At 53.2% G+C, this 25,828-nt stretch overlaps 1 protein-coding gene across 8 annotated transcripts in view; it reads right to left on the bottom strand.

Annotated features, from left to right (window-relative positions):
• Positions 1–9,609: 9,609 nt before the first annotated feature.
• Positions 9,610–25,828, bottom strand: part of Cd6 (CD6 molecule) — a 42,076-nt gene continuing 25,857 nt past the window's right edge. For 2 of the 8 annotated variants that reach the window (XM_052713560.1, XM_052713563.1), the window contains 12 exons: positions 21,151–21,219; positions 19,904–20,254; positions 19,044–19,355; positions 18,324–18,626; positions 16,812–16,871; positions 14,989–15,129; positions 14,571–14,666; positions 13,121–13,237; positions 11,676–11,747; positions 11,211–11,468; positions 10,898–10,999; positions 9,610–10,548 (listed from right to left, as the gene is read on the bottom strand). In XM_052713560.1, the coding sequence (XP_052569520.1) occupies positions 10,481–10,548; positions 10,898–10,999; positions 11,211–11,468; positions 11,676–11,747; positions 13,121–13,237; positions 14,571–14,666; positions 14,989–15,129; positions 16,812–16,871; positions 18,324–18,626; positions 19,044–19,355; positions 19,904–20,254; positions 21,151–21,219 (1,949 nt within the window). In that variant the 3' untranslated portion in view covers positions 9,610–10,480. The remainder of the gene's footprint in view (positions 10,549–10,897; positions 11,000–11,210; positions 11,469–11,675; positions 11,748–13,120; positions 13,238–14,570; positions 14,667–14,988; positions 15,130–16,811; positions 16,872–18,323; positions 18,627–19,043; positions 19,356–19,903; positions 20,255–21,150; positions 21,220–25,828) is intronic. The other 6 variants (XM_052713562.1, XM_052713568.1, XM_052713565.1 and 3 more) reach the window with 6 other exon arrangements.

Raw genomic sequence — 25,828 nt, 5'->3', positions numbered from 1 at the left:
GAAAGAATAACAAGCCAACAGGCAAGCTCAGGCTTTGCTTCTCAAAAGTCTCTTAATCCTTTTTCTCTCTTTTTTTGAGTCAGGGTCTCACTACATAGCTCAGGCAGACCTCCAACTCACTGTCTTCCTGCGTCCTGCCTCAGCCTCTTGAGTGCTGGGGTTGTAGGTGTGCACCACTGTGTCCAGCAATAATTTATAATCTGAATGAAGAAAATGTCGAAACATAATAAAGTGATACACAGGATGGAATGACTGGGTGAATGGATGGGGGGGGCAGGAGTCAGGCTTCCCACTTTTGGCATGGGGGAGGGTTACAAATGGAAGAGAAGACCAGAGTGATGCACACCGCATTGTGTTGATTATCATGGAGCATCAGTGTGCATTTAGGATGGCCTTTATGGAGCTGCAGATGGAGACATATGGAAGTGTTTATGGATTTGTGCATATACCCAAGTTGGTGCATGTACATGGCGCGCGCGCGCGCGCGCGCACACACACACACACACACACACACACACACACACACACACACTTACTTCTCCGTCAGTTGATATGACTTAAACAACTCTGCCCTAGTAACCATTGAGCCCCAAGCACCCAGACCTTGTTTTCTGTTGTTCGCCAGCAAAAGAAAGCAGGCCTCCCTGGAGAAGTGATCAGTTCTAAAGCTGGAACATCTTTCTGTTGTCCCGTTATAGCAAAATACATGTAACAGAACCTGCCACTTGACAGAGTTTCACACTGTAGCCCAGGCTTGTTGGGAGCGTAGCATGGAGATCCTTGGACTCACAGATCTCCAGAGAAACCAGGAATGTTCAGCATACAGGATTGTCTTTCCAATGGAAAAGATGAAAAACCTTCTCTTCCGTCCAGAAAGCTGAGAGCTGGAAGTGATTAATGGTCTGGAGAGCTGCATTCTCTGTTGGGCCAGGCCATGTCAAGCTCCCACGACCAGGACCAGAGGAGGCTAATAGTCCAAATGACCTCGATGCTATCTGTATGACTGAGACCAGACCAGACTCTTCCTCAGGCCCTTAAGCTAGCACAGGTAGCCTGTCTCTGGAACTCATCTTCTTGGAAGAAATGACCTGTACCCTGAGTTGAGTTTCAACGTAATTGCACTTCCTTGTGCATGGAGGATTGTATTGCACCAGGAAACGTTCACCCTCAGATTATAAGGGTCTTAAATACGTTGGGAGTGAGCCACCTGATAGCAAATTCTTTGGAAGTCTTGATCCAGGTTGCTGAAGTCAATCTGAACTGAGTTTTCATTCTCTTCTCTTTATGGTTCCTTCTCTGACACCTGCGGAGACCGCCTCAAAAGCTGGCCTCAGACTGCTCTTTATTCTCCTGCTGAGAATGTTCTCCAAGTGCTGGCAGTACAACCACCAGGCCTGGCCAAAATCTAACTTCTCAAAATATTAACTTTTTTAAACACTTACTTCTTTTGTGTTGGGGGCAGGCTTGTGTCACGGCGCTTGTGTGGAGGTCTGAGGTCAGCTCGTGAGAGTCAGTTCTCTTCTTCCACCATGTGGATCCTGAGGAGCCAACTCAGGTAGTGAGGCTTGGCGGCCAGCACCTCTGCTCACTGACTCACCTCACCGGCCCAGTCTTAAACCTGGCTAAGTGAGCAGTTCAGTGACATTAACTATGCTTGTAATTACCTGCAACCATGACTGCTGATCATCATCTGGAGAACTGAACCCGTGTCTGTCAATCAGCTCTCCCCACACACCCTGGGAAGCCCTCCATGCCACCAGCCATGGCACCTGCCCCTGGATCCTCCCTCTGCTGTTAGTGATCTTAAGGCTCCCGAAGGCGTTTGCCTTTTCCTGTCTTGTCATCCATTTCTCCTACCCTGGTGTCTTCTGGGTCACATAATTGAAGCATTTGTTCAAATCCCCTTCCCTTTGAAAGCCGGAAGCATTTGGTGGGGCCTGAGCATCTAATTCAAAGAAACCTGCATAGTATGTAAAACTGTCCAAAACACCAAAGGGAAATATTCTGAGCCTTTGTGCAGAAGCTCTGCTTATACAGATGGACGTGGAATGGAATCCCCACTGTGGGCTGTGAACAGTAGTTTCTTCCAGAATGTTCCAAGCAAACGGGACTGGAAAACCATAGCTTCACAGTGGAGAAAGCTCGGGCAGGCACACAAGGTCAACATCTGCCATGGTGACTGATTGTGTATGCTGCTGACAGGGGTTGAAGATGGCAGTCATCTTTGGTCTTAGACCAAGACTCTTGGTGAAGGGATTGCAGAGAGGGATCAGATGGATTTGCTACTGGCTTTGAATTCTCCACCCTGCTCCTCAGCTCTCAAGTGCTGAGGTTACAGACTTGTACCACCATACCTGGCTGCTATTGATTCTTTCAATTGTGGTAAGTTCATGTTGCTTATGCAAGTGGTTCAGAACAAGGAGTAAGCCCAGGGTATAGGGAAATTCTCTGTACCATCTATGAAAGTCTTAAAATAATTTTTTTTTAAAGTGTTTTAAAAGGAACTATGGCTGGAGGCGGATGGAGAGAAAGCTGCAAGATGGTGGGCAGAAGGGAGCGGAGCCGCTGGGGCCAGGAGTCAGGGCAGACTTCCAAAGCTCGGTTTTCTTGGCTGTGATATGCGTGACTGCGGGGTGGGGTGGGTGGGGGTGGGTGGGGAGGTGGGGAGTAGGGGCGGGAGTGGGCTGCCCCCTTGTCTCCTGGCTCTGATGGCTTCCTCTCTTCCTCCCCAGCTCTGAGCTACTCTTGCTCTGCATCCACTCCTGGGATACCTGCTAGCCCTCAGGTCGACACCCTCAACCTCTTGGACCCCAGGAGTGTGGGATTCAGAGAGGCCAGTTCCACTGAAGACACAGCTCCACTGCCGGGATGCCTTCCCTTTCCGAGGACATGGTCCCTGTCTTACTTCACATGGAACTGGTGCTTACGACCCTGCCGAGCATTCTAGAAGCCCACAGCCATGGGACAGGACTCTAGTGGAAAGGCAGTTTGCTTGCTTGTCTGTCTTTGAGACAGGGCCTCCTGTCACTGAGGCTGGTCTTGAATTCACTATGTAGCTCTGAATGATCTTGATCTTCCTGCCTCAGCCTCCTGAGTGTTGGGATGGCTGGTGTGTTCTCTAAAGCAAGAATATTTCTCTATAAACTCCAGCATACGTTCAGAGCGTGAGACTGGATCCCGACTGCATCCTGTTATTTGGCCTGTAGACCTCACCCCATTTGTGCCTGCCCGTCATTGCCTGGCCGCCCCTCTCCGGCTCCCCTGACAGGAAGCTGCTCTCTAGTCTTTATATTCCGTCTTTCACAAAGCACATGTCAGCTGCTTCGTAAAATGTCAAAGATCCCCTTGAAAATAAATTGATTTTTATTTTATTTTCTGCAAGATGAGTTCATTTAAGGAAAATCTAGTAAGGGGACCAGAGGAACAAGCAGTCCACAGATAAAATCTTGAAGGCCCACCGGGAAAAATGGACCGAGGAAACACTCAGAATCAATAGTGCTCTGCCCTGCATTCTCACCCCACTGGGGTGGTTGACGGTGGGACAAAAAGCTGACATTAAGAATGTCCCAGACTAGGAGTAGGGAGCCCACCCCAGGGAGCAGAGTAGGGTACTAGGTTCTCCCCTGGGTGCTCTGGGGGGCAGGGATGTGCTCCTAGATGGTTGTGGGGTTAAGGTGGACTTAACCAAGGCAGCTGTGACATCAGGCTTGGAGCCAAACAGAGAGGGAGCTGAGTAGGGACAGGCAGTTCCAGGAACCCCTGGCAGGGGCACTGGGAGTCTTCACAGGCCAGGGCCCAGAGCCAGGGTCTCTGCTGTCACCCTCACTAGAGAGCTCTCTACCGCCAGAACCTCGGCAGCTCCCATGAACAGGGCAGCCTGGCTGCTGTGATTGTGCACTGGCTGTCCCCACCGTGTGTGTGTGTGTGTGTGTGTGTGTGTGTGTGTGTGTGTGTGTGTGTGTGTGTAAGGGTGAGTATGTGTGTGTGAGAGTTTGTGTGTGAGAGTATGTGTGTGTGTGTGTGTGTGAGTGTATGTGTAAGGATGAGTATGTGTGTGTGTGTGTGTGTGTGAGTGTATGTGTAAGGGTGAGTATGTGTGTGTGTGTAAGGGTGAGTATGTTGTGTGAGGGTGTGTGTGAGAGAGTATGTGTGTGTGTGAGTGTGTATGTGTAAGGGTATGTGTGTGTGTGAATGTGTGTGTGTAAGGGTGAGTATGTGTGTGTCTGTGCACATGGCTGGCCCTAGGCCACAAGAGGGTTGACCTGACTTGACTAAGAGTCAATAGCCTTGCAGAGGACAGGCCTCCCTGTTGGGTGTCTGTCTGTAACTGGTCCCTCCTGCTGCTTCCAGCTGCAGAGTAGGTGGGAAGAATGAGGGCCAGGGCAGGAAGCATAGAGCCAAATTCAGGAAGTCATGATGCTAGCCAGAGGTTGGGCCACAGATTCAGGGGAGCAAAATGTGACCATTGAAGCCACATCACAAAGGGGGCCACTTGTCATAACCAAGCAGTAAGGATTGGGGGGGACACTATGCTGTGAATGTTTTAGGATCTCATTCTCAGAAGCACAGTGGCTACATACTTGGAGGCCAGAGGAAGGCCAAGGGGAAGGATGGAAGCCTCGGTGGGGAGTGGAGTTCAAGGGAAAGACGGAGGTCAGGGGAGGAATGGAGGTCAGGGGAGAGATGAGGTCAGAGGAGGGATGGAGGTCAGGGTAAGGGTGGAGGTCAGGGGAGGGATGGAGGTCAGGATAAGGGTGGAGGTCAGGGGAGGGATGGAGGTCAGGGTAAGGGTGGAGGTCAGGGGAGGGATGGAGGTCAGGGTAAGGGTGGAGGTCAGGGTAAGGGTGGAGGTCAGGGGAGGGATGGAGGTCAGGGTAAGGGTGGAGGTCAGGGGAGGGGTGGAGGTCAGAGGCAGAAAGAAGGTCAAGGTAAGGTTGGAATCCAGGGAGATGATTGCTGCACCCAATAACGGAGACTGTAGGGCTGGGTTGGGGCTTAGCTGCAGCTCCATGTCCTGAAGCTACTGAAGCCCAGGTTTCCAGAGGGGTGCTTGTATGGCTCTGGAGGAACACGGCGCGTTTGTTCATTTTTCTCAGCTCTGCTATATAAAGCAATACAGGAAAGCTGGTGCCGTGGAGAGCCGCGTCAGATGTAGGATTTCTCGGAAGCTGGTGACCTCTCGGAGGCAAATGGCATCGTGGCATGGACTTGCAGCCAGGATGGCTGGGCTCTTCTGGGTCATCCGTATCCTTCCCCAAGACCCTACCTCCTGACCCTCCCGGAGACTCCAGCCCACTTGGCCCCTCCAGTCAGTCTTCCCACACATCTTTCCCACCCTGGGCAATAGCTTGTGGACCGAATCAGGCCCCACAGCCCCACCCAGGTGGCCTTGACCTACTTCGAAGACTTTTCTGGGCTTCCTAGTTCTCACTGAAGACAGGTGAGGCCAGGAAATGGCAGCCCGGGGTGAGGACTCACCACGGCTGTGGGGTGTACCTTGCCCCTGACGTTCTTTTTCTCCGGCCCCCTCCCCTGGCTGCTATTTCGGTCCTTCCTCCATGATGGTGAGGGTGAGCCTCTTTTCATGTCAGGATGCCAGGCCCCCGCCACCCCGTAAACAGCTGAAGGATGTGGTAGGAGACAAACTTTCCACTAAGATGACTTTGAACCAGTTCCTTCACCCAGGGGCTCCCCTGCTCCTCCCAGGCAAAGGGGACCCTATCCCGTCTCACCAGGCCAGGCCAGAGTATCCAGGTCATCTCTAGAGGGGTCCTCGAGGAGCAGCCACATTCCAGGGTCCCTGTCCCTGTCACAGGGGTCCTCATGAATCTGCAGAAGTGGCAACCATGTATGGGGAGATGGAGAGTGGAGCTTGTCGGGTCTACCCTGCAGGTGAGTGTTCGAGCCCCAGAGCCTGGTGGCCAGCCTGCCAGGGAGGGAGCCTCAGATGGTGCTCACACAACAGCGGACACAGACTGGAGCCTTCAGCGTGGACCTTGCCACCCTCAGGAGGCCACTCAGAGTGTCACCCAGGGTCTGGTCGCACCATGCCAGGCAGCTAGACCTGGGAGAAAGACCGGTTCCCAGCCTCAGTTTCCTCCACTGTACAGTGGGGCTGGTGCCCAGGACAACCAGGTGTGTGGGAGCTCGGGACTGAGCTGCCGATGTCCAAGTCACTGTCAGCATCTCTGTTAAGGCCGGAGGCTGGTGGGGAAGAAAATCACCCCTCACACCAGTGAACACTCTCCGAACCCCAAGACTTACTCCAGTCTCCCCACGGTCCTCCATCTCCAGTCCTGGCCTCTTGTGCTCTGAAGCCACCTCCCCAGTGGCCCTCAGACAACCTCTTTTCTACAGCAGAGATGTTCCTCAAGTTCCCTCCTATCAAATCGCTCCCCGGGGCCTCAAGAACAATGACCAACACCCCTGGGGAAATGACACGGGCCTCCAAGACACTTTCTAACCTGGAGTCCCTGTTCCTGGACTACAGGTGGCAAATTTGGCCGCCTCTATGAATATTTTTATTTTCTTATTCCCGCAAACTCCTATACATCCCTCAATAGCCAGCCCAGTTATCCCCTTACCCCATTTTCTCCCACCACACCCTTTCAGACCCTGGTCTCTTCTCTGTTCCCACTGCCACTGTAGCAATGTGGTGGTGTCCTGTGCAAGATGGAGATGGATGACGTCGGCGCTTCGGGATGACGCTTCCGTTGAGACTGTTCAGTGCTGGCTTCAGTCTCGAAGTTTCTCCCCAAAGCCTCAGATCAATTCAATAAAATAGCCAGTTTGTTTTAGGCCGTCACAGGTGAGAATCGAGTCGTTGGTAACTACAACCCTTCCAGCATGGGGAGATGCCCGTGTGTGCCCAGGATGGGGAGTCTGAGCGGGCAGAACAGGCCTGCCTCCTGGGCTCGTTTGGGAGCCAGGGGGTGCCTGGGAGTTCACTGAGGTTCCTGTGGGTCGGACATAAAGTGTCCTCACCATGTAAGGAAGTGGCTCCGCATTGGGCCTTTTGAGTCAGGAGGAAAATCTGGGCTACCTGCCAAGCTGTGTGGCTTCTGGCTAGCCACTCAGCCTCCCTGGCCTCTATTGCTTTGTAAGTAGTGCAGATAATCCTTTCTCAGAGTGCCCTTATCACGACGGTACGAAACTACATCCAGCGGGCAAATGCCGCTTATCTCCATTCTCTGTCAAGTTTATCACCATCCACAACCCAGACTGTGAAGTCCCTAAGGGTGAGGGCCAGGCTCCATTCCTCTCTGTGCACACAGGGCCCAACGCAGAGCCTGATTCCCTGCGCATGTCAGATCATCTGTGTCCCTGAGCTCAGGTCCCAGGAGGGTATGCTGCCCTAACAGAGTACCTGGTGTCTCCACTTCCCCCAGCTCAGGGCTCCAGAGTGAGGCAGGAGCTCCTACTGGGCCTGGCACCGGCTCTGGCCACACAGGGACAGAACGAGTCTGCCGATTACTGCTCAGTCTCAGGAGCCAGACTCACACATGTCACATTTTAGTGGTGTGGCCTTGGGTGTGACACTGAACCTCTACGAGCCTTAGCGCTCTCACCCACAGAACAGGGCTGGCTTGAGAACTGGACTGTCCCCAGCCTCAGTTTCTTGGAGTCCTCGTTCATGTCTAACTATAGACTTTGACGGCTGTTCCTCCCCCAGCATCATTGCTAGTGCTACTGATCCTGCAGGACCTGCTCAGGTGTCACCCCCTGAAGGCCTTCCTGCCAGTGCTCACACGACTAGTTCAGGGGTTCTGCTGAGTTAGTGAGGCCTCCACCCTCCTTTGGTGACTCCAAGAATCGGAAAGGCCCTCCCCATCTCTGCAGCGACTCCCTTTGCCTGGGTGGGACTCCCGAGGGCTCTGTCCCACACCAGACTCCTGAGGCCTTTTCTAACTCAAGGTCCTACATGAGTGGAGCGGAAACCACTTGCTTTGTCAGGGACGTCCCTGCTGGCTGCTCCTTTGAGCTGGCTGCTTAGGAACAGGGGCAGGAGAAGGCAAGGAAGGCCTTCCTGCTGGTCCCATCCCCTCCTCCCCTACTACATGTCCTCGATGCCCAGAGACTAGAAAGTGGCAGGAGAGACATGTCAGCTGTTCCCATTTCTCATGGACTTGGGGGATCTGGGCTTGGAGAAGGTGCCCCCCCCCCAGGGACAAGACCCTCCCACCCTCAGTCCCTCTCCTCCCCATCCTCCTAATATAAAACTTTATTAACCTGTATACCAGTGTGGGAGCATTGGATGCAGAACCCTTGACCTTCTCCAGCACCGGTGATTTTTCTTTCTTTCTTTCTTTTTTTTTTTTTCTTCCGTTTTTCGAGACAGGGTTTCTCTGTGTAGTTTTGGTGCCTGTCCTGGATCTCGATCTGTAGACCAGGCTGGTCTGGAACTCATAGAGATCCGCCTGGCTCTGCCTCCCGAGTGCTGGGATTAAAGGCCTGCGCTACCACCGCCCAGCTCCGGTTATTTTTCTATGCATACCCAGCAGTCAAGCGTCTTTGGACCAGAGAGAGTGAGCAGCTGGCCTGAGGCGGCACAGGATTTATGGCATGGCTTGGCAGCAGGAGTAGAGCTCAGACTGTGGAGCAAAAAGCTTTTCCTGTGGTTCATGCCAGGAGAGTGCCCCACCACGAAGCTTCGGCTCCTCCCTTTGGAATCCCCCCAGCGGTGGTCGGGAGACTTGGCTGGGAGGACCACAACCTGGGACAGTTGCCCCCGGAGTGCCTGTGGCTGGCACAGCAAGGACAGGAGCGGAAAGCAGGCCCATCAATCAGCACCGCAGCTCCCAGAGGGAGGCTGGATCCACAGTCCACAGGCGGCATTCAGCAATGGCTGCAACAAGGCTAAAGTCACCGGCGTGTGGGTGGAATCTCAGACATGCAGCATGGACCACAGCATCTTCTCTGGGGAGGCCCCTGGGCTGTCCAGGTGCGGGCAACCACGGGATGCGGACAGCCAGCTCCTCCAGCAGAGCCAGCCTGGCCCACAGGCCTGGGAACAGTTGGGCACCTCCATCCTTTGCACGGCACTGGCCCGGCTCTCCTTTCTTGCATTTGGCCAGAGTACCAGGCCACAGTGGATGGCAGCCCTGATATTCCCACCCAAATGGATCAAAGCTGCCTCCGCTTTGCCCACAGCTAGCATGGAGCTCCAGCACAGTGTATTCACCTGGGCTCCTTCCAACACCTTCAGGGAAGGTGGCTGCTCTTAGGCCACCTCTCCCTTGAGAGTATTTTATGGGGGCACTGGAGCACCGGGCTTACCTCCTAAGGCAGCTGTGGGGGGGGGGGGACACGACAATGACGACGACATGAAGCTGTCCCAAGTCCCCAACCAACCACAGGATGCCCACATCTCATCCCTTGGGGAACAACCTTAAGGTGTGGGTCCAGATATCCCTCAGGACCGAACCTGGGTGGCCAGAGCATCTGCACCTGTGCACGATGTTGCCTCCTTCCTTAATTCTTACTGGAGCCTCCAGAACATTTCACTGCAAGGACCTGAGCTCCTCTACCCTTGAGGAAACGTATGCCGCCACATGCACACACGTACGCACAAACAGCACTGAGTTTAAGGAACTGTCACGACACACCTCATTTTCACTCAGCAATCATTTAATCTCAGGAACTCAGGACAGGCCACCACAGCCTGGCTGGAACCCTCCCGTTTTCTGAGGCTGTGGGGAGGTCCTGTTTAAAGTCCTGCAATAGCCACATTCACCCAAAGTGTTCTTGTCAACCCAAGGGAATCTGTGGGGGACTCAGAACTTATGGTGGCCTCTAGCCCTTCAGGGTAGACCCCTGTACTCTTGCCCCAACTGAGCTGCCCATCCTTGACTCTGTGACTGGTCAGGGACCCTCTATAAACCCCAAGGAGCTCAGAATAATGTTCAGTTGTCCAGGGATAGAGATGGAGGTACAGCCAGTACCCGTGGTGGACTCAGAGACCTCTGGTTGACAAGGACTGGCGTTGGCCTGAGTGGGTGGGAGCATGTGTTTGTCTTGGTCACTCTCAGCTGACAGTGCCCAGGAAGCCACACCCCATGCTAAGTGGGTGCTTCTCTGATTGCATTCAGACAACACGGCCTTCCTGAGTGATAATAGCGGCCCCGACCCAGGGCCTATCTTGCGGCAGTGGGTGAGCCGCTCAGCCCCTCCGCAGCTTCCTGAGACTTAGGATCAAAGTACCTGACATGGCAGAGTGAGCTGAGGCCTCAGAGTGAGCATGGCCCTCCACCACTGCCGCAAGTGGCCAGATCCTGCTTGCTCAACCCAGGACTCAGTCAGTGCTCACACTGTTGGTCATGCCTTCTGCTCCAGGTTCCTACAGGTTGATGGATGGGCAGAGGATGAGGGGCTGGGAGAATGCCCTTCCACCTCTGCTCGGGGCCTCAGCCTCTTGGAAGTTGATGGGTGGTAGAGCAGGAGAGCAGAGGGAGGGGCCACTCCTAAGCCTCGGGGACCCAGGCTAGGCTGCTCCAATGTCATCATAGTCCTCCTCTTCATCAGTCGAGTCTGGTTGGGGATCAGGGGGGCCTGTGGAGCCAGGAATATCAGGTCAGCAGCTGCCACCATGCCACGGGACAATGAGCAGGCCTGTGTCCACCCCCTACCCCAGCCCCTGTGGCACCATCTGAGATCATCTCATCCTCTTATTTACTGCTGCCTCCAGCCAGAGCCTTGTCTAGTCCAGCGCTGAGGTTCCCAGGCCGCTGCACGGTGGATGAGTGCGTGCTGGCAGCCTTACCACGACTGACGCCTCCCCTCTGTGGTTCTGCTTGAATGCCTCCACTGACAGTGAGCTCACTTCCTTTTCCAGAAACCTCCCAATATTTCTCCATCCTGTTCACATCCCCCACCCCCGCCCTACCTCTGCCCCAGGTACCTGGACATTCAAACTGCTCTGCTGGAGGATGGTGGGGTGGTGGCTGGAAGTTTTGGTACCACTCTCCAGATGAGGTGCTGGAACTGTCACCATCTGTGGTCCCTGCCGAAGACCCGAGCTAGTTACTCTGTGCCAGGAGCCAGCCTGAAGACTCGGGAGAGCCAAGTCTGGGGCTAGGCCAATGAGAAGAGGCCCAGAGAGGAGGAGGAGGCTTGTCCAAGGTCATACAGCCAGCTGACTGCTCAGAGTTTGGGCTCTATGCCTCTTCTGGGTAGGTTGGACATAGGACTGGGAGCTTGGGAGGACACACAACTACCTGGAAACATTGCCTGGGACCCAGCCAGCTCCAAGTTGGGGGGCTGCTCTGCGGGGGGACTCCTCTCGGACGAAAACCCCTGGGAGTCCCATGGAGGCGGCTTGCTGCTGGGATTGTTGCAGTAGCCCTCCCCAGAGGAGGTGCTGGACCCACTGTTGCTCCTCATGTGGTACTGAGAGCCCAGGGCGGGAACATCCGTCACACAGGGTCTGGGGTCAGCGGCTGGGATGTGGGAAACATGCAACTCTTCAAGTCCTGGGCCAGGAAAAGGGAAAGAAGGGAACAAGAGGGCTTTAAATTAGACTTCCAGCAGAACTTACTGCTTATGAGAACGTTTAGGCCAGAGACACTAGTTGAGAGAAATTTCTGCTAGTGCATGCTAAGGTGAGCTGAGCTACTGAGTTTGGAGGCAAGGTTGGCACCTTGCTTATCTTCTTCAAGACCCACCCACTCTGGACTCACCTTCCTCCAAGGGTGGCATCCGAAACCTGTTCTGCTGGGCCTCCTCCTCTGTGACCCGATGTCTCTGGGAATCTGCAGGAAACAGGGTGAGTGGAGGGATATAGGCTCCGTCTCCTACCAGGAGCCTGGAGGAGGATGACTCTGACTGGGACAGGGCTCGAGTTTCACCTAGGGTATCTCAGGTCTAAGGTGGACCAGTGTGGGGACAGGTGGCTTCTGGGTAGAAACTTGGTCTCCCCGCCCCCACCCCATGCCGCAGATGCTCCTCATAAGGATGTTACCAACTCGGCTCACCCTCCTGCCCTGGTTGGTCCAGAAATGGGCTGATATTTGACCTGGGCGGCACTTCCTGGGGTGGAAGAGAAGCCACATGGCCCGGAATCATTGTACCCTGTGCAGCTTTGAGGCTCAGGATCAGGCTTAAGAATGAAGGTCCGCTCTCTGAAGCCTGACAATGACTTTGAATTCCAATGTCATAACATTTGGGGCACAACATCCCACTTTATACACCTGGGCTCAGAGGTCTCACTGTATCAGAGTGACTACCAAACATCACCCACGGGCCAGTGGAGGTGGATCCTCCTCTGGGATCCTCCCAGAGGCCCTGAGTCAGCAGATGAGGTGGAGCTAGCTGCCACTGTGCAGTGTCCGTCCTGCCCCTGCATAACCCCCAGCTACCTCGGTGGAGGCTCCCTGCCCTGCCCCTCTTACAGCTAGCAGGCTAGTGGAGGGATGGAGGAAGGGTGCCCTTGCTGTCCTGCTGTGTGAACATGGCAATGACTCGTTCTGCACCATGTGGATAAAGGCAAAGTCCTAGGGACTTTCGCAGCAGTATCAAAGGAATCTCCAGCTTCCAGGACTCTGATATTTGGAAGGTTTCTGTCACACACGGCTGAACTCTGGTACTAACTTGATTGGACAGTAGGTATAAGTGGGGCTTCAAGGAGATCCACAGAGGTGGGGGACCCTCTGGACTCATCTGCCATCCAAGCACTGCCTGGGCCCTGATGCAAGTGCAGTCCTCTCTGGTCCTATTCCCAGCAGGCTGTAGGAGCGCTAGACAAACTGACTAAGAGGCGTGAGCTGGCGTAGCAACAGAGGGGCTGGGCAGGCCAGAGTAAGACATGGTTTGGGGATGATGAGTGTGTAAGAATTGGCCTGAATTGTGTCTCACCCAGACCCTCAGAATTCGCACAAATACAGCATCCTTAGATGCATGTGCAGGGCCTGGTGATGGCATTGAGACCGTACCAGTCAGAGATAGCACAGGAGATACTCCTGTGAATAGACAGATCTCCAGGGTCACAGGGCACTTGGAAAGCTTTATTTTAGGACCATTCAGAATCAGTACAGGGGAGCAACAAGGAAGTCCTGTGAAAGCCTTGTGGGCGTCCACAGGTGCCCTCCTGCAGGTCCCAAGCCCCTGGAGCCAGCCCAGCACTCACTGTAGAAGGTGGTCAGGGCCACAGGCGGCTGGGAGCTGAAGTCATAATGCTCATAGTCAGAGTCGGAACTGGAATCTGAGTCCTCAGGGACCCGGGGCTGGATGAACAGCGTAGGAGCTGGGGAGAGAACAGAGGATTGGGGGACAGGGCCCAGCACTGAGGTGGGCAGAGTGCTTAAAGGGAGAGGCTGAGAGCCCAGTAGCAGGGACAGAGTAGTAGGTGACCGATTTTGTTTCACAACACAATGAGGTCAAACTCAAACTCTTTGGAGGCAAATCATGTGTCCTGAAGTATGTGTGACTGATCTCTCTCTCTCTCTCTCTCTCTCTCTCTCTCTCTCTCTCTCTCTCTCTCTCAATCTCCCTGCCCCCTCTGTGTGTGTGTGCGTGTGTGTAGAGGCCAGCCCAAGAGATAGCAGCAGCCTTGTTTTTGTTTGTTTATTTTAGATAAGGGCCTCCCTATGTATCCCTGGCTGGCCTGGACCTATGTCAATAGAGCTGGCCTTGAACTCATAGCTATCTGCCTGGCTCTGCTTCTGGAGAACTAGGATTAAAGCCACGTGCCACCAGCCGCCACACCCTGCACCACACTGGGACAGGCTCTCCGACTGGGGCCTGGAGCTTGCTGACTAGGCTAGATCAGCTGGCCAGCAGGCCCCAGGGATATGCCTGTCTCAACCTCTCCAACACTAGGATATCAGCCTCATGCCACCATGCCCAACTTTTTGCATGGATACTCGGGACCGAATTCAGGTCCTCCTGCTTGCAAGGCAAGTGCTTCAACCGACTGAACGATCTCCCCAGTCCTATTTTTTTTTAGTCAGAGAACATGGGAAAAAATTTAAGTTCCAAGAGAATTTTTTTCTGTCTTTTTTGAAGATAGGGTCTCATGTAAGCCATGTTAGCATCATACAGCCAAGATGCCCCTGAACTGCTGATCCTCCTGCCTCTACCTCCCATGTGCTAGCATTGCAGGAGTGCACCATCATGTCCTGGTTGTGTGCTGCTGGGGACTGAACCCAAGGCCTGTGCGTATTAAGCAAACACTCTACTAATGTAGCCACATCCCAGCCTTTGTTCTGGGTGGATGGTGATGGGCTCAGTGGGTCATCTGGTCGGGAAGCATCTTGAGACGTGACATCACGTATCTACTAGCTAGTGAGCAGAGCTAACATTTCCTCTGAGAACCAACACCCCAACTACTTGGCTTGTATTTGCTCAGAACTCAAAAGCCCAGAGTTGGTGCAAGGCTGAAGTAGAAAGCCATTTGTCTGCTAAGCCAGCGAGGCCATGAACGGCTCAAGGCAACACAGCCTGTGCACAGGCTGGCCTGGGTTCCTTACCTGCCGGTGCCGCTCTGACCTCAGACCCTCCAGAGTCTGCCCTCCCCGTCCCTCCCTTGCCTTCCCCCCCCCCCCCCCCCCCCCCCCGCCCCCGGGCTGACTTCCTACCTTCTTTGGGAATGGTGATGGGGACAGCATGGTAGTTATTGGTTCCTGCTTGGGTGGCAGTGGGCAGGTGCTGGTGGTTCACCGAAACAGGAAGGGCTAAGGGAAGGGAGGCGGAGAGCCTATGCATCCTTTTTACTTTTTCTGTCTCCCAGCCTTTCAGGTTCCAGGTTCAAGGACACCTCTCCTTCACCCCACACCCAACACAAACGAGTTTGCTTCTCCTCCACTAGTAGGCTCCACCACTGGGCATGCTGGGAAAAATCCTTCCCACCACCGAGAAGTTTTCCCAGGCCTGAGCTGGGTGGTCCTTGCAGGACCACACCTGCTGGGGCTCTTCCACACCTCCCGTACCGGGGGGGATGCCTATACCTCCCAACTGCTCTTTCCTGTCCAGTAGCTCCAGGAACGTCACACTTACCGTATTGTCCTTTTGCTCTCAAGAGAAGAACAGCTATGAAGATGAGGGAGACAAGGAGGAGACTTCCCAGGACAATACAGAGAATGAGAAATGTCGGGTCTCGAGACTCCCTGTCCTTCACGCTCACTGGCACAGAAGATTCTGGAAACAGGAACCCCAATTCAGGTGGAAAAAGAAACGGACGTGGGCCCCTTCTACACCTTTCCTTGCCTCTCCACCTTGATGAAGCATCCCCACTTTCCTTGTCACCATTTTCTCCTCCTTTCTATTCAGCTCTTCCCGTCGGCCTTTCAGTGCCTCACATACGGTAAGTGCTCTGTAAGTGTATATTAAATGAGCAATTGACTAAATGCATTTACTGCCTGAAATTTTCCTCTAGCTACTAGCCCTCAGGTCACTCTCCACCCCCCCAATCCCCCCCCCCCCCCCCCCGGCTTTCAGAACTTAGTCATTGTTCAGTAGACAGTCATTTAGTACCACTGTGTGTCAGGCCTTGTATCCTAGGGTCACAACGTGGTGACATTAACACAGGCCTGGAGGCTCTGCCAAGTGGGAGATACAAGCTGGGACACATGCTTCGGCTGTGTCTGCTTCCCCAGAGGAAAACAACACTCCTCAGGCCTCACTTTCTCCCCTTTCCTTTATGGATGCTGACAGGATGGTTTGGGTGAGGAAGGGAAGGTAGATTTGGTACCCAGAAGCAGTGTGAGAGGATGCTGAGATGTGGGCACTCTGGGGTGTAAACCCCAGGGAAAGCCCTGGGGCTAAGGGAAGTGTTGACAGTGGACCTCCACCTGGTTCCAAGAGGCCCTGCCTCTCTTTGCATTTTGGAGTAGGTGGGACTCTCCACCCTGACTCCAAAAGGGGGTGTGGGAGCTGCAAGTCCTGCCAGCCTCGGTCCATAGCCTAGGCAGCCCCGAGCATCTCACTCCTGTCTATGCTCTTTATCCACAGCTAGGGCCTCCAGCAGGACTTGGTCCTTCAGTCTCTCCTCCGAGCCCTGTCCTGCCCCATCTTGAGGGTCTGAGGCAGGATGCAAACGATCCAGGCAATGGGGAAGGGAACCCAGCCAGTGCTGGACATCCATATGGCTCTTATAGCACAGACCCGTTCTAAGTGTTAGAAAACTATTTCATTAAATAACTTCACAGCAGATGCCGAAAAAGATGTCTTGATCATCATCCCCAAACTCAAGGAACCTGAGGCTCAGAGATGTGACGGCACAGAGCTAGCACACACAGCAGGGATGTGAGCCCCAGGAGCCAACCCTGGTGCTGGCCAAGCTGCACAGAGCTAGCACACAAACCTGGCACAGGTCTGGAAATAGAGCTGAAGTTTTGAGTGCTGGCCAACGGGGCTGCTGTCACCCTAACTCTGAACCTTGGCGCGTTCCTCAGGTTTTAGAGAGGCTTCCCTCAGTCGATTGGGGGAGAGCGCAGAAAGGCTTGGGAAATAATGGAGGAGGGCCCTAGACCCCACGCCCTCAACTGACTGGTGCTCTCGGTACCCCATCACCTGGCCAGGCCAGGAGTGTTGCCCCCGAGTAGTTCCAAAGCACTTAGGACCTCTCTGGCTCACAAGGAGTGTGTGTGTGTGTGTGTGTGTGTGTGTGTGTGTGTGTGTGTGTGTGTGTGTGTGTTGCTCACATAGGTCCTACATGGCTGTGGTCCTATATGGCAGGATGCCCCCCAAGGGACTAGTTCATCGGTGGGATTGGGGGCCCTGGAAACAAGCCATCAGTTGTCCCCAGACAGACACCCACGAGTGTTATGAACACACATGCACACGCAGGCACCTGCAATGCTGGGAGACGCTACACTCACCTGTCGTGACCGGAATTCTAGAAGGCACTTCAGAAGTGGACAAGTTGTGTCTTCGGGAGCCTGTTGAAAAGTACCACCCATTTACTTAGTGGGTTTACTGAGTACCTACTGTGTGCCAAGCCTTGTTCTAGAAACTGAACAAAACAGACAAGTGCCCTGGAACCATGGAGTGTTCCCATTGTGGGCATAAGGGTACAGAAACCATGCTCTGGAACCATGGAGTGTTCCTATTGTGGGCATGAGGGTACAGAAACGGTGCCCCTTCCAGTGAGAGGATCCCTGGGGAGCTGGCTGGGAAGATGCTCCTGTTAGAATAGGGATGGATAGAACTGTTCCTTCTTCCTGTGTAAGCTGCTGCAGACACTGTGTGCTTTCTCCACTCAACTTTCAGTTTGCTCTTTGGGACCCCAGGAGCTAGAGAGCTCTATCCTCATTAACATAACCCACAGCCCCTCAAATGGATCTGCTTCCTGACTTGTGGTGCTTACACAGCTCATTAGCCATAGCATCTCAGTCTCCAGGTACCTGGAGGAGCATCCTTTATTCTGAAGCCAGAGAAGTTGAGGAACTATCCCAGTCCTCCTGGCTGCTAAACAGCAAAGCTGGAACTTGGAGTCAGGACTCTGAGTCCCACAGGGAGGCTAACACTGTGTACCTGCAGGTGGAAACCTCACTTTCATACTATAATGCCTCTGTAATTGGAAAATGGCCTCACTATGTGTGATAGCATGTCAAGAGTTTGGACAATATTTATTTTTAGTTTCTTTCACCACACCAGGATTTTTGGTGTTTCATTTTCCCTCCCTCCCACCCTCCCTCCCTCCCTCCCTCCCTTCCTCCCTCCCTCCCTTCCTCCCTCCCTTTCTTCCTTCCCTGAGGTGCTGAGGTTTGAACCCAGGGTATCTCGAACACTAGGCAAGTGGTCTACCACTGAGCTACACCTCCAGCCTGCATTTATTTGTCTTTATGATGCATAAGACACCAATGCTGTGACTTGCCACTGCGGTCTTAGAGCTAGGAAGTGCAGCAGAAGCCACCTTCTACTGCAGGTGTAAGACTGAACTGAAATAAGCTACTGAGAGCTTGGCAGTACTTGGCATGTGGCTATATATCTAGATGCTGTCTCACATGTTATTACCATCCATGTTTCCTAATCTGATTTTTCCCGCAACCATCGCCTTTGGGATAACAAACTGGCTTCTCCTACTGAACCATTCCAGTCAACAGGTACCAATTACTTAGCACATAATAATGACTTCCTTGATAAATACTTAATCCATGCATTTGGGTCTGAGTTGAGCATCTTACAGGAAAAAAACAAAAAACAAAAAACCAAAAAAACACCAAAAACGAAGAAAACATTCTGATCCATTAGTAATGTCTGCCTGAGCATGGTAAGGGCAATGGTCTTTCTTGGGCCAGTATCTGTCCGTTGCTAAGCCAACTATAGAGAGAGACAAAGGCGAAACTTGTGGACTAAATCTAGTGGTGGAGGGGCTGGGGACGGAATACCTGAGCAGATGACTCTGGCTGCCAGGGACTGTCTGCACAAGTAGGAGTTGTTGAACCGCCAGGAACAGTTGCTGAGGGTGAGTTCCTCTCCTTCACAGGAGTAGTACATTCTACCTGCCAGGGAGTGTGGCAGCCCCCTGGGCCGATCCACCTCTGATCCACAACCCAAGGACCGGCAGAGCACTTTGGCCTCAGAAGGGTACCACTCGCTGTCACACACGGTGCTCCAGACCCCTCGGAACTGCACCTCCACCTGCCCTTCGCAGGAGTCAACACCTCCAGTCAGGCGCCAGGACTGGTGCTCTGTGGGCAGGTGATGGAGTCATGCTACGATGTTCTGGGCCCAAACCCCCGCCAGCTTAGAACCCCAATGCAGAGATGGGCCCAGACAGCCCTATGTGTTTTCCCTCTTGCACCTGTGACCCCTCTGCCCACCCCACCTTCTCTGGCCAGCCCTCTGGTGGGACTCTAGATCCTGGCTGCTCAAAGTGTGAGCTGTGGACAGGCAGGAGCAGCTGCATCTGGGGGTTGTTACTGATTACTCATGCCATTCATTGCTGTGGATCTCAACAAGCAGCACAGGCGGGACCAGAAACCCTGGTCTCTAATAGTTCAACAGTGAGGGGGTGGGGCAGACGGGACGCTCCCTGCCTTCAGTCCAACTCCTACTTAGGATGTCCCATCACAAATATGTCACCTCCTTCAGACTCACTGACTGACCTGAGCATATCACTCCTGCGTCCTCCTTGTGACCACAGTACTGGTCTCCAGGCAGCCCCGGACAGTCCCACAGGTAGGTCTCGGTTCCTGAGCAGTTCACCTGGTCTCGGTGGATGGGTCCTTGGCCTGGGGTGAAGTGCAAGCCGGCCAGCGCCTGCACTGCCCAGCCGCACCTCAGTTGCTTACAGACCACGTGCGCATCCTTCAGGTCCCATGTGTCATCGCACACTGTTCCCCATTCACCATGCTCCAGCATCTCCACGCGGCCAGCACAGCGGCTGCCACCATCCACTAACCGCACAGCCTGGTTCTCTGAAAATGGGAGAGTTTTGGATGTTGAGGGTGGGGCAGGAAGAGTGGGGAACTGGACTCAGTGGGAGTGGCTGTAACCTGGAGGGAGACCCCTTTAAACTGAGAACCCAGTGGGCGTGGCTTAGAGATTATGTAGCAGGAAGAGGGACTAGAGACCAGGTAGGCAAGACCCTCTTGAGCATGAGTCTCAGCCACCAAGCCTCAGGGCAAAGGCAGCCTGGGAATATGGCAAATTTGTCTACCTGGAGGGAAGAGTGAACATACAGGTCCCAATCAGGAGGGATACAGGGAATAAACAGAGATTGGGTTAGGATAGGGGACCAAAGGGGACCAAGGGGATGCTTTGGAGATCTAGCTGGGGAGGTGTCTGCAGGCCACATCTGAGGCAATGCTCAGATCTGGAAATCACACGGTTAGGTGGGGCATCAACGTGGAGCCACTTGAGTTTACACGACTTGGGAGGCTGGTGATGGAAGTCTGGAGACCAAAGTTGGGCTGCAGTGGTTGAAGCCTGAGGTGTGGGGTAGGTAGGGGGCAGGCACATGTACCTGCACAGGTGACCCACACCAGCCTCTTGTCGCTGCTGCATTCACGATCCGCCACCTGGCAGAGTTGCCAATTGGCTCCGCTGCACTGGACGGTGGGTGCGGTCGCCCATGTGGTATTCCCGGCGCTGCTGATGTTCTCAGAGGTGGCCCCGGCTGGCAGCTCCGAGGCGGGTGGCATCAGGTAGGTAGCCTTCTCCAAAGTGCCACAGCCCAGCGCTTCGCACACAGCGTCTGTAGTGAGCCTGTCCCCGTGCACCACGCACACGGGCTCCCAGGATGCCCCCAGGAGAACTTCCACGGACCCGCTGCAGCGACTGCTCCCGTTCACCAGGCGGACCCCCAGCTGCTCCTCTGGAAGGGTCAAATTTGAGCTGAGACCTCATTAGCTCTGTGTTCCCCCATCCGGGAACGGGGGTGAAGCCGACTATGGGGCGGGGTCTGGGGGATCCAACTCTACCCTGTTCCATGACCGTGGCCAACACCCCTCCCAGCTCTGGGCCTCAGGCCTTCCTGCCAGTAGGAAGATAGGAACACTTCAAGGCCTGACCCCAGCGTTCAATGTAGAGAAAAGGTGAGGCTCAGGAACCAGTCTGGAGCTTTAGGGTAGGTTAGACCTAGTGTGAGAATTAGGGCCTGGGTCCCACAATCCCTGCTCTGGTCCCCCTGTCTCCAGTGACACCCTTTTGTAACAGAAAAAGCAAGGTTTTCGCTCAAGGGCCTTGTTGGACCAAGAGTCCCTTTCCTGGTCCCTGGGCTGCGCTGAAGGTACTATCTTGTCACAACAGTGAGAAACCTGCTGTTGCAGTGGAAGAGGGTGACCTTCCTACAGGAACCTTTCTTAGGTCCCAGGGACCTTCCTACAGGAAGGACCTGTCTGTTTCTGCTCCCCAGAATGCACCCCACTGCTTGCTCACAGCTCTGCACAGAGTAAGACCTCAATAAACACATGCAGAGAAAAGAAAGACGAGGCTGACAGTGCTCATCACCCCACCACAAACCCTGGCTTGCTCTGCACAAATCCCTCAAGTGGCTTGTGGTATATGTGAGACTCTCAAATACAGGCGTTCTCAGACCGCAAGGAGAGCCTATTGGGACCTCGGTCCCCGGGGCCAGGAGGAAGAGGTGGTCTCCGGAGTCAGAGGGCTTCTTTGGTACCTGGAAATCCACTGTCCTTTCTTATTCTCTCAGACGCAGTCTACTTGGTCTCATAAAGTTGACTGCAGGGCCTGGGAAAATGGTTCACTTACCTGGGTCCAAGGGCACATTTGTGGTGCTGCCGTTTCTGCGCTGGCCAGAGGGGAATGGAGATGAGAGGCCTGAAATGAACCAGCAGCAGCCAGGGTGGGTAAGGGAGCTGTAGCCTGGGGGCCCTAGAGATGCCCTAAGGAAAGGAGCCTGCTGAGGCTTTTTGGGAAAATGTGATCCTTCAGACTGGGGAAAACTCTCTCACTGTGTGGGGAACCACTGAGCTCCAGAGTGCTTTCAGACACAGAGAAAGTGACTTTCTCTGAGGGCCTGTTCCAGGTCTTTGCATATCACAATCCGTTGACTCTCAGCAGCATGGTGCAGCATACAGTTAGTGACCCCATTTTACAGATCAGAAAGGGAAACCCAAGTGATAAAAACGCATTGCTGGTGGGTGCCAGGTGGGGTGCTTTGTCCCTTCGGTGCCACTGCTGTCCACTCTGTCCAGGGAGGCTAACCTAGGACCTGCCTAGGGCTTTGGGCTTCTGTTGGCTCCAGGCTGTGGGGAGCTACACCAGAGCTAAAAAGAGAAGGACAGCAGAAACATGGTGCTTGAGCCCCTGGCCCCTCCCTGTGAGGTCCCTTGAGCAGGCTGCCCCATTCTGAATGCCATTGCTTCTCTCAAAGTAGAAACCTCTCCTCGACTGTCTCCCTCTGGGTCTCCCTGCTCACTCTCTTGTCTAAGGCCCAGGGAAGTCCCGGGACTGCGCCCCTGGAGACACAGCCCTTCCTGTCTAGACCCCTCCATCACCCCTGACAGAAAGTAATCAGGTCTTTAAATGACAGTCTTCACCAGCTCCCTCCTTTGCATCCCAGCCTAACCTCCAAGGGGAAATGACTCAGAATTCAAAGCACAAACTCCACAGTGACTGTGATATTCAGAGGGAGAATTCAGATGTGCATGAGTGGAGACTGCAGAATTCCAGTTCCCATAGCAATGAGCCCAGAGCTGCAGTGTGGCTTTTAATATTTCTGCATATGCAAGGGGAGGGGGAAGAAGGGAGGGTTGGACCGGTGGCTGGGTGGAGGGGCTATGTATGAGCGTGTTAGCACGTGATTGAGACTGTTTGAATTCATCTGGTCATACATACAAGTGTGTGTATGTAACCGTGTTTGGGGCAGGGGGCGGGGCTTCAGCTCCTTTGGTAGCATCTCTCTCTTGGGGTGGACAACCACTCTTTTGTGCATAAAGGTGCACGTTATTTCTCCTAGACAAGAAAGTCCTGGAGGGCAGATCCCAGGTGGGTCATCCAGGACACAGTGTTTGTTGACTGGCTGACTGAATGGAAGTGTAAACGGGAATCTGCCAGCTCCCAGGAAAACTGTCACCAGTTTATTGTAATTGGCTGTACTCAAACACTGTGGGCTTGTGTTATAGCGTCGTCCCATCCCTGGTTGCAAGAAAGGACCTGGCTTTTTGTGATCTTGACTCTCTTGCTGTAGGAACAAGAGCAGATGCTACCCCCCCCCCCCCCCCCCCCGTCTCTGTTCACAGAGACCCTAGGCCAGGAAAGGCTTTCCTCCTGTCACCAACACTTTGGCTGCACAGTTCCCATTTCAAACTGGATCACTTTTATTCTGCAATAAAACTTTATGGAAAGAAACTTTTGCCTTTCCCTGTGAACTTACTTTGTACCATTAAGAAGTCTGGACCTAAAAGGTTCGATGCTGGATAGGAGAGACAGCTCAGCAGGTAAAGGCGATTGTTGTCAAGTCTGAGGACCTGAGCTCAGCCCCCAGGACTCACGGGATGGAAGGAGAGGACCAACTTCAATGGCTTGTCCTCTGACCTCACTCCCATGCCGTGGCATGAACACACACAAATGAATAGGTATAATTTTTTTGAGAAGAAAACTAACAATGGAGTAAAAATGTCTGTCCATGGGAGAACTGCTTGTAAAGTCTGGTCCGCTCATAGCATGGCATCATATGCAGCCCTTTAAAATGAAGAGAGAGGAAATGGTGGCACACTCCTTTAATCCCAGCACCCTGGAGGCGGAGGCAGATGGACTTCTGTTTGAGACCAGCCTGGTCTGCCTAGCACATTCTGGGGGCAGGAAAGGACAAGAAGAAGGAAGGAAAAAGAGAAATAGGGCCATGTTGATCTGAGGGATTTTCATGTTTTATTAAGTAGGAAAAGCAAGATGCAGAGAAGAAACAATGAAGGAAACAGTTTCGTCCAACAGCTGGACTTTAGCTTAATGAAGCAGTCATGTGTAAAAGGTGTGGATGTGAACAATGAGAAAACATTGAAACACAATGCACCTTTTATACTGCTTGTGTGACACAGATGGCAGGTGTTACCACAAGCATATTAAAAATAAGGAAAGCCCTGAGGCTGGGGGTGTGGCTGGGTTAGCAGAGTGAGAATTTAACAGGCCTTGAGTTCCGTCTTCTGTCTTCTGCGGTGTGTGTATAACCCTGGCACTTGGGAGGTGGCCGCAAAAGGATCAGAAGTTTAAGGTCATCCTTGGATACACAATGATTCACTGTTGTATGTTGAGTTCACTGACCACCTTAAACTGTCCTTCATTTCCCCAAACACGACCTTGAGCTGTGCTTTGGTGCTAGGAAGCAACGACCAAGAAGGGGAAGAGGTGAAGAGGAGGAAATGGGAAGAGCAACCCTGGGCAGCAAGGAGGCTGCCTTTGCAGTCCCAAACAGAAGCCCAGGTGGGACAGGCAGAGCTGCTGTGGAGGAGGTTCCAGGGGAAGGTGCCACCAAGGGGAAGGGACGAAAGCCCAAAGCAACACAAGTCCATGACCCCAGCACCCAGCAGGGCTGAGAAGGGAAGATGGAGAATTCCAGTTCCTATGAAGCAGTACCCTCTCAAAAGGTAACAAAATCAAACCAAAACTGCAGAAGAACCCAGGAGTGGTGGTACATGTCTGTAATCCCAGCACCTCAGAGGCAGAGGCAGGAGGATTAGAAGTTCAACTGTCCTACGCTACCCAGTGAGACTCAGTCTCAGAACAACAAAAAAGCCCACAGATGAGTCTGAGGATCTAGGACTCTGATTTATCTTGCATCATCGAGGCCCATGGGCTCCCGTGGGCATCTTAGGGGAGGCATGTTGAAGGGGCAGTGGTCAAGAGTCTGGACACTAAAAGCTGAGACCCACAGGCCATCCCAGCATTGGAGCAAGTTCAGAAATGAGACTCATGGTCCCATCCCAGTTGTATGCATCAATTAGGTGCCAGCTACAGCCCAGGGCACCTGTGGCCACTAGGCTCAACCTGAGATGCCGAGAAAAGCATGGGTATATAATAAAGTTGAACACATGATAGATGAAGGTTTTGTGCTGGGGAGGAGGCAGGGTGAGGGTGGGAAGGGAGGGCTGAGAAATAAGGAGACTGAATCTACAGCAAGAACCTCGTGGGAAGTGTGGCATATGTCAGTGCTGGCAACACTGTTAGGAACACGGAAAAGTGTTTCCAAGTACATACAGCAGCAGCAGCAGCAGCAGCAAAGGAAGCCCTCTGGTTCCCATGCTCTGCTTCTGACTTGTAGCCTTCTGGAATGGTCTTGAGGGCTGGGAGTGAAGCTCAGAGCCAGAGCGCTTGCTTGCCCAAATCGTGCAAGGCCTTTTGTTGGGTTGAGGGAAAGGGGAGAGAGTAGAGGGGAACGGAAGGGAGGCAAACTTCCGGATTCGATTATCCTTTGAGATCAGAGTCCATACCTGGAACTGGTGGCTGGAGACTCCTTGCTCCAGCTGAGACTCTGTCTATGTAACTGAGACAGGTCTTCGACCCTCTCTCAGCCTCAGGTGACCCCTTTCCAGACTGGAAGTAAGTCTCACCCTTTACAGGTTTGTGATAAGGATGAATCAATGTGACATTTTGTCATCCAGGGCCCGCAGGGGGCCAGAGTGTTCCCAAATGTGTTGTTGTTACAGATAAAAGCTTCTGGACATCTTGGTTCTCACAGTACTAAAACCAAAGCAAACAAACACCCACTCTCCCCCAAACTGAAGACTGCTGAGTTCTCTGGGAGCCACTGGGGGACTGGCTAGGAACACAGAGCACATTCAAAATGTTTGTCATAAATTATTTACGGAGGGTTTTTAACGGCCGGGGGAAGGTTTGCGATAGAATGGCAGTTCACAGTCTAGAAAATTAGTAATCAGGTAAAGGCACTGGCTTCCAAGCCTGACCACCTGAGTTTGGTACCCGGGGCCCATAAGACAGGAGAGAACAGACTCCTGCAAAGTGTCCTCTCATCTGACCACCAACCACACCCACACAAAAATGTATAAACATGTAATTAAAAATGGCAAACAAACAAATAAATAAGAAAGCAAAGCAAAGCACATCTCTAGGTGTGCCTGAGGATGTTTCCCAAGAGAGTTCACTAAGGAAGGGGATTGACCCTGAATGTGGGTGGCTTCATCCCACAGGCTGGGAAAGAAGAGCAAGCCAGTAAGTGTAACTATGTGCTCTATCTATCTATCTATCTATCTATCTATCTATCTATCTATCTATCTATCTAGCTCTATCTCGCTCCCCCTTCCTCACCCCTTCCCTCTCCCCTCCATCTCCCTCTGCTCCCTGCCCTGCCATGTGCTCCCTGCAGTGATGAATTGACACCTCTGAAACTCTAAGCCCAAAGCAATCTCTTTCCCCCTTAGTTCATTTTCAAATGTATCTGCCACAGGAAGAGAAAGCCTGGCCAACACAGCCC

This window comes from Peromyscus californicus, unplaced genomic scaffold, assembly GCF_007827085.1.
Source record: "Peromyscus californicus insignis strain IS unplaced genomic scaffold, ASM782708v3 Scaffold_4__1_contigs__length_199733344, whole genome shotgun sequence".
NCBI lineage: Eukaryota > Metazoa > Chordata > Mammalia > Rodentia > Cricetidae > Peromyscus > Peromyscus californicus.
The sequence above is the reverse complement of the archived record's forward strand: the minus strand, read 5'-3'. Positions and strand labels throughout refer to the sequence as shown.